This window comes from Anoplophora glabripennis, unplaced genomic scaffold (genome assembly GCF_000390285.2).
Source record: "Anoplophora glabripennis isolate ALB-LARVAE unplaced genomic scaffold, Agla_2.0 scaffold1126, whole genome shotgun sequence".
NCBI lineage: Eukaryota > Metazoa > Arthropoda > Insecta > Coleoptera > Cerambycidae > Anoplophora > Anoplophora glabripennis.
Window position 1 is genome coordinate 71,043 of NW_019417205.1, and position 10,519 is coordinate 81,561.

Sequence of the window (10,519 nt, forward strand, 5' to 3'; positions counted from 1 at the left end):
TTTACACCAAACTTTTCCACATAGATGGGTAGGAAGGGCCGGACCTGTTTTATGGCCTCCAAGATCGCCTGATCTGAACCCTCTAGATTTCTTTGTTTGGGGATATTTGAAGACATTAGTGTATGGTACTCCTGTAAATAGCCTGGAAGAGCTGCAGCTACGGATTAATCAAAAGTGTCAAGAAATCCAAACCAAGGAGGGTGTTTTCGAAAGAGTTCGAATATCGTTGAGACGAAGATGTCGTGCCTGCTTGGAAATGGACGGAGGGCACTTTGAACATCTTCTGTAACTTTGTTTTTTGTTTGTTAAAAGCTTCCTTTGTCGGTTTATTCCTAATAAAATAAAATGTTTGAAAAACGAATAGTGGTCCATATCTCCGCAACCGTTACTTTGCGGACCCATGTTTATTAAGACTTTTCTGCTTATTTTGGTTCATACTATTACCTCCTGAAATATTTTACACTCTTTTCTTAACACCCTGTATACATTATTGAGAAGAAAAAATATGTGTGGGTAGGACTGTAGGACATAACCTCAAAGAAACATGTCAAAATCGCTTTTATTCACTCTTGGGATTGAATATCTCAAATTCCTGACATGAAGAAGCATTTTTGTGGCCACAATCTTTAGGGTGAAAAACTGCGACAGAAAACAATATCAGATTCAAAATAGTTGGGTGACGGCAATGAAATGTATGGATATACAGGGTATTTCATTAATAAATTAAACTTACGCCAGCTACCCAATACTTGGCCTAAATACAGGCTGTTACAAATTCGCTTCTCACTACAAGAATCTCGGAAACGGTAAGAGGTACGAAGTAGCTTAAATGTGGGCAAAGTTGCGTAGTCGGGAGACCAACATTATGCCTCTAAAAAATCAACATTATTAGTTTTCGAAATATTTGAAAAAACCGAAATTTTGGAAATCCGTTTTTGTTTCATTTCAACCTTGTTTGAAGTGATATTGAAAAAAGAAGAACACTTTCTCATGGCCACTTTTTGTCCTCTATCGAATGGCATAATCAATAATGTAACGTTTCGTCTCTTCAGGACCATCATCAACTTAATTTTTTTAAATACGACCCTGGAAATTTTATAACATTTTTTGCAAGCCTTCATGACCCCCAATACTGTACTGCCTCAGCTATAACCAGATTCAGACGGTTTGTCTCGAAAAATTCATCTTCAGTATATTCGTTCCAAATTTATCTAAATTTTCTATTTACATTTCTTTGTTTATTGAATTATCGTACACTGTAAGTGTTGTTAGACCCTGTGAAATCAATCTAGTTATTTATACTATTACCACCATGCGTTACAATAAAACATTTATTATTATTAACTATTACCATCACTTGGTCATACATAACTCAATAAGTTGTTGTGTCAAAATTACAACACAAATATTATTACAATTTTATTTTATTATGACAAATTAATTCTTAAAAATGCATATAAACAACCAAAACGCGATTATTATTCTTTAAAAAATGATCAATGATAAATGTTCAAAAATATTTCCGTTTTGCCAAAGGTTGAAAATTAAGATCAGCGTAATATTATCGGAATTTATTTTATATCTGTAACCGTAACTGTGAAAGAGCATGTCAGATGTATTTGTATGAATATCCTGAAAAAAATAGATCGGAATTTGTTTGAATTTTGAGCACTGGAGAAGCCTAGAAATAACTATGGACACAGGAATAAAACTCTAATAATGTTTTATTTTAATGCGCGGTGGTTTATAACTAGACGTATTTCACAGGGTCTAAGGACACTTACAGTGTACGATAATTCAATAAACAAAAAAAAACATAACAAATTTATATAAACTTGGAACGAATACACTGAAGATGAATTTTTCGAGACAAAACGTCTGAATCTGGTTCGGGCTGAGGCAGTACAGTATTGGAAGTCATGAAGACTTTCAAAAATTGTAATAAAATTTCTAGGGTCGTATTTAAAAAATTTAAGTTGATGATGGTCCTGAGGGCAAAAAGTGGCCATGAGAAAGTCTTCTTTTTTCAATATCACATCAAACAAGGCTGAAATTAAACAAAAACGGAATTCCAAAATTTCGGTTTTTTTCCAAATATTTCGAAAACTAATGATGTTAGCCTTGATTTTTGAGGCATAATATTGGTCCCCTGATTACGCAACTTTGCTCCCATTTAAGCTGGTTTATATCTCTTACCGTTTTCGAGATCTCTGTAGTGAGAAGCTAATTTGTAACACCCTGTATAACTCAAACACTTACAATCAGATAAAATGTATCCTCTTACTGAGATGTAGGAGTTCATTATTTGGATACCTTTTAATATTTTATTATTTAGCAGAACGCTTAATTAATTATTATTTTATTAAATATTCAAATACTTTAAAAGACAGCTTGTTATTGCCAGGTACAGAGGAATATTGTTCCCCATTTAAATTCATAACATCATTATTTTTCAAGAGAACTGACGTTAATGATAGGCTTGAAATTCCCTTTGCTTTGTTGAAATTTCAGGTTCTTGATGTATTTTCTTGATTTTTTTTTTATCCAACTTCTCCAGTCATTATTTTCTTTTATGCCACCATAAATACTTTTCTTCGATATTTGCAGTTACTTCTAGTTTGCGTTTCCACAAGGGAATACAGTAGATCTATTAACCTATCTAATAAATTAATTAATATCCCTTATAGAAACGTTTTTACGACTAAATAATTAGATTTAGGTACTTTCTCTTTTTCACATTCTGAGATTTATCTACTGCCAATTAAAGAGATTCTCTTTTGCCGGCAGATTTAGGTATTATGTCTATATACATATTTTAATATTTTGAACCTCTACCTTTAAACCATATCCTGATGTAGTACTCCTGTCTATGCATTTTTAATGTCTATTCTTGAAGCTGATATCAGATTTTATGCATAACCTGTACAGTGGTGTAGTTGCTACTTCATTTTATTGATACCATCTTCAACTGAAAATGAAAAATTCTCGGTAAATATGATTTCATGAATTAATATTAATAATTTTTACAGATTTCTATTCTGAAGAAACAGTTAACAATCAAGGATTGGAGTGTTTAAGGTTTCTAAACGAAGTTATCTCAGATTTTGATGCAGTAAGTAGAATAACTTAATCAATATCATGCACATATAATAGCATGTGCATATAAAATTAATGTCAGTTCTTCATATACATTTTTTTCATACGGGCCTTCGCTAACAAGTTACGAGCACTCAAAGGTGAAAATTAAAAAGTTATTTTTATTTACATTCTCTAAATCATTAACTTCAGCATGACGCAAATTTGGTGATCGATAACACATGCTTACAGATTGTTTGTAATGTTGTTAGTGAAACTTCATTATGTCCAGAACCCATAATTTTTGCATAGATGACGATCTAAATCTGCCTGTATCAAAAATAAATTCCCTGATGAATTTGCCAATATTAATACTCTCTTGGTTCAACTCGGTAAAATTAACAGTTTAAGAAATACATATTTGTGATTTTATGTCACAGTGCACATAGAGCGGCGCCTCCACCATTTTTTGTTTTTATTTTTTAATTGCACTTAATTACTATTTTTCAAATAAGAGCCCAGAAAATCTTACTCTCTGCTAATATAATTTTCACTAACAAAATTTGACAAACACACTTTACACATAACACAAAATAGGAAAACAAAACAAGAATAAGTTAAAGTTAAAAAAATTATTTAAAAGAAAGAAAACTATCAAATTACATTTTCAATGTGGACACCTTCCACCTCCACACACTTCCTAAGTCTACGAATGTTATTTGTTTGTATACGAAAAAACATTTCTGGGGTAATAATTTAATAGGTCTATCCGTTTTTGAGGACATCGCTATTTGGAGTTTCTGCAAAATAATTTGAAGCCACTATTAAACGATGTTCCATTAGACATCCGAAGAAACACTTTGTTCATGCACGATGGGGCTCCTCCCCATTGCAATATTGATGTACGAAATTATTTATCCATTGCATTTAATAATAAATGGACAGGCCTAATTTCATGGCCACCACATTCTCCAGACTTTAACCCCATGGACTTCTTCCATCGGGATACTTGAAAAGTTTAGTGTATGCAAGCCCAGTACAGACAAGGGATGAATTACTAAAAATAATTAATTTCCATTGTAATAATATTAGACATACCCCAGAAATGTTTTTTCGTGTACAGACAAATAACATTCGTAGATTTAGGAACTGTGTGGAGGTAGAAAGTGATCATATTGAAAATGTATTTTTCCTTCTTTTAAATTATTTTTTTAACTTACTTTAATTTATATGTAAAGCGTATTTGACAAATTTTGTTAGTGAAAATTACATTAGCTGACAGTAAGATTTTCTAGGCTATTATTCTATAAATATGCACGGTTCTAACATAGTAATTATGTCCAATTAAAAGTGAAAAAAAAAAACGTTGGAGGCGCCGCTCGATGTGCACTGTGACATAAAATCACAAATATTTACTAAACTATTAATTTGACCTAGTTGAACTAGGAGGATATTATCGTTGGTAAATTCTTCTGGGAACTTATTTTTGATACAGGCATATTGCGATCGTCATCTATGCAAAATTTCTGGGTTGTTAACCATTGGGCATAGTCCATCCCTGGCGTTCTGGGCATAATGAAGTTTCACTTATAATATCAAAAACAAGCTGTACGCATGTGTTACCGTTCACCAAATGCAGCATGCTGAAGTTAATAGTTTAGAGACTGTAAATAAAAATAACTTTTTAATTTCCACCTTTAAGGGCTCGTAACTTGTTAACGAAGGCCCGTATGGAAAAAATTCATATGAGAACTGATATTATTTTTATATCTTCTATTTGCTCTCGACTGTTTGTATCAAGTACCGGGACACCCTGTATATAAAAACAGCTTAGAAGTTATATTGTATAACTTTAGCAAGTTTAACAGTTTTTTTATACGAATACTCGAGAAATATATATTTATAACTACAAAATAGATTTGCATTTTTTTGTCAAATGTAGAAGTATTATTTTGCAAGATAAACCATGCTCTGTTTCAGTTAGATTTAGAATTAAAAATGGTAACAAACTAAATTTTATAGCTTTTGGAACTACCCCAGTTTCAAGATGTAATAAAAATAAAAACCATTGGCTCTACTTACATGGCAGCCAGCGGCCTAAATCCTTCAAGGCAGGTCAAGGTTAGTATTATTTAAAAAAAAAAAACAGTAATGTTGTGACATTTCTTATACGAGAAAGAATTTTACCTTATAATTTACACCTTGTTTGAGATAATTGTAGGTTGTAAAATGATGATATTATGGATGGAAAAGTAGTTCAATTATTATGAAAAGTTAGACAATTAACAAAAACTCCTTTTTCGAAAACTGTCATCAAAAGTCGACATTTTCGTTAAATTTTCAGTTGATAAAGTGAGTCTTTTTCGTCATCTAGCTGCAAAATACTTTTATGTTCTAGAAACTTAAAGTCTTTTTCGTTCTAGAACATGAACATGAAACAAATGTCAAAATAGTTCGTATTTTTTTCGAAACCTATTTATGATTTTATTAATTAAACAATATATATTTTAAGTAACATAACAATCTCAATACAAAACAGTAACTATTAGAAACGGGGCAATTACAATTTATTTTGCACTACATGTAAATTGAAAGTGCCGATATTGCAATCAGTTAAATTTATGTCCGATCTAGTGCTGTCAGTTATCGTAGCTTTTAGTTCTGGGTGTTCAGTGAGGCTGCTGCTGTAATTGTTTAAATTTACTGCGCACGTTGTTTTATTGGCAAGTTCAGTAGGCTATGCTGCAGATGGTCATAATTAATCTGAGACGGAAATTTTATTTTGTAAAGAATCTTCTATATATGTCTCCGTTACCGTACTAGAACGCCACCCCCTCTTGTCGTTTAATGGTAGTAATATCGGCCCCTGCCTCGGCTAGCAGAGTGGCGGAAGAAGCAGTGCCCTGTATAAATTTCCGGATGAGGCAAATTGAGATAAGTTGCTATTTCTTTTGGCACATTCCTTATTTTGTTGACGCTAACCATTTGGTTAACACATTTTTTCTCTGCTATACTTCACAAAAAATCCTCGACTTGTAATAACGTTCGGACGTTAAGCACAGTATTTGCGGTATGTCCTTATTTGGTCTGGACTTGAAATCATAAAACATCTCGGAGTATGAGTTTTGGAATCAGGAATTCTTATAATGATTTAATCTTTGTCTTCTATATCATCGATCGTTATCTTTAGTAGCTCATCTCCTCAAAGCTCCACAAACACAAATTAGTTGTCCAAAATTAGTTAAATCGATCGATTTATATTAACTTGAATTACCTTTTCCAGCAGAAATCTATTCAGGTGCTTCTTGTAAACATCTCTCAATTTCCTCTTTCATTAGAATTCTGGACTTTTTCGGACGGTATCCAACTGATTTACTTTTCAAATATAACTATTGGAAATTTTCTGATATTTACATTTTTTTGGCATTCAGTGTACTTTTTAACATGGACTATACTGACCATAACATTGAAGGTTTAATTTTATTAATTTTATGTTCGAAATATGCCAGTAATACCGCCTCTGACACTTTGAATCCGTTGTAGGCACTGTCTCGACAATTTTTTGGGGATTGATTGTGAAACACCACTTTGTGCAGCTTCCAATACTTCCCCTGGTAAATGCTCGTCTTCACTTTCCGAGCTCATTTTGAATGAAACACTCTTAGGATAAGAATTATAACAGAATATATCATTCTGACACTACTTTTTCAAACAACTAATTTTTATTATTTATTAGGTTGCTATTGTTATGATAGTCACCGCGCCTAAACCGTCTTGATTCAAATACAGTTCAAACGAGTTCAAAAAAATACCTTTAAATTAAATTTTTGTATTATAACACAATTCTTATTTTATTGTAGTTTTCGAAAAAATATTGTTTGCATCTCGAATGCGAAATGCTTTTGCATTCTTGAATGGATATTTTAAATAACTTCCAACCATTTAGCGTTCTAGATACAAAAATAACAATTTTTCCGAAAAATTTATCAAATATTATTTTTGTTAGCCTTGTTTTAAGAACGTAAAAATTTCATTATTTTCTATCGTATGATGAAATCATCGTTTTTCTCAAACTGTCATTTTTCTAAAAACGGATTTTCGGTTAATTACACAAAATTTTCATGAAAACTGTCACGATTAAGATCAGAATTTACTACAACGTCTATAAAAAGTATATTAATAGGGAACACTTTAAATTAATGGAAGTTAAATTCAAATGAAATAATCTCTAGGTGTGATTAATGAAAGTGGACTAAAATTAGAATCTGATGATACTCTATTTATTCAATATTGCTAAGTTTATTTCAATAACTTTTATAAAGTTTCTAGCGGATTAATAAATTATAAAACACAGCTAAAGCAGCTAAAAATATTTCATACAATATTTATAAAAAGCACAATATACATACCTCGACTAACGATTCCTACTTTGCTCATTTATTAAATCTTGTGAATGTTCCTTGGTCCAATAAACTAATATTCTCTTAGAAAGTTCAATATATCAATATCTTGTACTCTTTGCCCGTGCCTCTCGTATTATTAAAAATGAATCCATTAACCTTCATATTTCATCATTCATAAAGCAGGATTCCATCCAATTATCTACTAATATACATGGTTCTAAATTGTCGCCCAATATTTTACATATAAATTATATATCACATTTTTTCTATATATTTTGAAAGCACATATATTTTAATCTTAGAACTGGCAGAGAGCAACCTACTATTTCGAAGGTTTTATGAAAGTCCGTGTCACTCTCTTATATCCGCAATAAGATCATTCGTTAGCAGAACGACTAGACATTTACCAGTCATATATAAGGTTTCGGACTTATTAGTTGTCATCAATATGCTATAGGTAGTATCAGCTATACTCACTTCGGTAGCTAAGACATCAAAATAAGCTGGATCATTCATCAGACATAGGTGGATGGGGACTAATAAGTTCGAAACCAGTATACAGGGTGATTCAGAACTTATTAAAAAAAAAAATTCTGGATGTACAGGGGACCCTTACAAATACAATTTTGTAATGAAAAAATCAAAAAAGGCAGTTGGAAAATGATTTAAAAATTCCTTGCTGCACGGCACTGGAAATTGGTCCACTGTAAAACCTCACCTCGCTCAATGCGACCGGCATGGCGGTGTGATAAAAACGAACAAAAACTTTCGCAAGGAACGAAATAAATAGAATTTTATAGCACCTATTTTATATCGACAAATTGAACTGCTTTTGCCTTAAAAATTAATTTGTGTTTTTAAATAATAAATTCATTTGACATACCCGATGTTACAACATTTGTTCAAAATTTTATCCACCAACGTGTAAACATATTTGGGTCCGTCTTAATCACTTTCTACGAACTAACATAAATGTTGTCTTGCTTCACCATAACACAAATGCTTCACCATAATACAAATGTTGTCTTGCTTCACCATATATTAAAACGATATCCATCAACTCCGAGTTGCTATACACGCAAACCACTTTTGACACTAACTACTAAAAAACTATTGTAAACATCACAGATAACAGGTAAACACTATGGCAACGACTATTGCAAAATTCAGTATTCGGAGTCGCTGAGGCCACGTGGCTCTCCACGCGTATTGCAAATGACGCTAGAGACTACAGTTGTCCAGCTATGTAGCGGTTGAATGTATTATAACTTCAATAATTTTTTTCTCGGAAACTATAAGGATTTTACAAAAAATTTTTTTTACGATATTGACTCCATTTCTCATGCCGCATCTATTCCCAAATTTTTTTGGATAAGTTGCGAATCACCCTGTATATCTGGTGGGTTCAGCTGATGAATGACACTAGCTGTTTACTGTTTTATATGCGCGAATAATTCAACCTTAATTTCCCGGATCTAGATTAAACAAGAGTGTCCTTGGTTTCCTTAACTAATTTAACTATATTTTTCAAACAATTAAAAAAGTGATTCAAAACAAAAATTATTTGCTATAAAGCGGTATTTCTCGCTTTTTATTCATTATGGAAAAAAAGTGTATTAAAATTTCTTTCATTTTCATTAAGAGGTCTCTACAGCAAATAGGCAACCAGCAAAACATTTTTATAGATTTTATTTGTTTAAATATGAATTAGTTCACAAATAACACAGATTTTCGTTACAATGGAGGAAAGTCTGTGATTTGTGCATTAATTCATATTTAGACAAACTGTGTAATAAAACCTATAGAAATGTATTACTGGCTGCATATTTGCTATAGAGCCCCCTTAGTAGCTGTATTAGGGATACAACACTATCGTTATTCAACTTTATTTTGAGAAAATTTTGCTTAGAAGCGTCTATTTTGAAACACACGCATTGATTTTAGCCTGACGACCCCATATCAGTGAGATGGCTGCACTTAGCCTTGCTAGTGGAATTTGCTCTCGAACTGAAGAAAGCACTGCAAAGCATTAACGAACAATCATTCAACCATTTCGTGCTGAAACTGGGTATTAACCATGGGCCTATAACAGCTGGTGTTATTGGAGCTAGGAAGCCACACTATGATATTTGGGGGAACACGGTCAATGTCGCGTCCAGGATGGAGAGCACTGGAAAAGCAGGATGCATCCAGGTAGAGTACATACGAATGTATATTTTAATTAGAATAATATTAAAATATTCCATAAAAAAAATGATTTATACTTAAAAATTCTTTGTACTTAGTTCATTTTTAGTGACAGATCAGCATCTATAACCAACTTATTTTGTAGGTAACCGAAGAGACCTGCCAAATCCTCCAGCACTTCGGCTACCAGTTCGAGCAGCGCGGCCTAGTGGCAGTGAAGGGCAAAGGTCAACTGATGACTTACTATTTGCTGGGAAAAGCTGGCAAGATAACTCCTCCAACGGCTCCAGTATCTCCAATAATGGGTATGTCCACGATGGAGACCGTAAACGAGGAGGACGAATCTCACGATAGCCCGACGTCAAAGTCGGATGAGAAGACGGTCATAGAGTGTTCAGATCGCATAGAGGACGACGTCTTCATGTCAGAAACGGAGATATCTTCATCGGAACAGGCGTTAATAATCGTAAATAAGGAGGTCGAACCGAAGGATTCGACGGAGGCTACGTTGCTTCTGAGCCAGTGTGATTCTTAAATTGTGAATAGTCGTTTGGTTGTTTATTTATATATTTGTAGTTTAAGTTTCAAGTTTTTACACCTTTTACGCACATGTTATTGGAATGGAACCTTTACTGCATCATTATCCAACGCCTTATCGATATAGACTCGTCTAAGAATATCTGTTTGTGGCGTTCCTAAAATAGTTCTTTTGTTTGGCAATTTATCATGTCGTCAATTAAAGAAATAAATCAATAAAGAGACCATTGCGCCTCAAAGATCCATCAGATTGTTGTCTTTAATAAACTTACTTTTGAAATATCACTACGTGTCTGCGCTTTGAAAATTTTTTGATT

General features: G+C 32.8%; 1 protein-coding gene across 1 annotated transcript in view; it reads left to right on the plus strand.

Moving 5' to 3' along the window:
• LOC111692202 (adenylate cyclase type 3) overlaps nucleotides 1–10,200 on the plus strand; it is a gene marked incomplete at its 5' end in the record, with an annotated part of 69,036 nt that extends 58,836 nt beyond the window's left edge. The window contains 4 exons of the mRNA XM_023456043.1: nucleotides 3,030–3,112; nucleotides 5,098–5,196; nucleotides 9,423–9,671; nucleotides 9,811–10,200. Of these exons, the coding sequence (XP_023311811.1) occupies nucleotides 3,030–3,112; nucleotides 5,098–5,196; nucleotides 9,423–9,671; nucleotides 9,811–10,200 (821 nt within the window). The remainder of the gene's footprint in view (nucleotides 1–3,029; nucleotides 3,113–5,097; nucleotides 5,197–9,422; nucleotides 9,672–9,810) is intronic.
• Nucleotides 10,201–10,519: the final 319 nt, after the last annotated feature.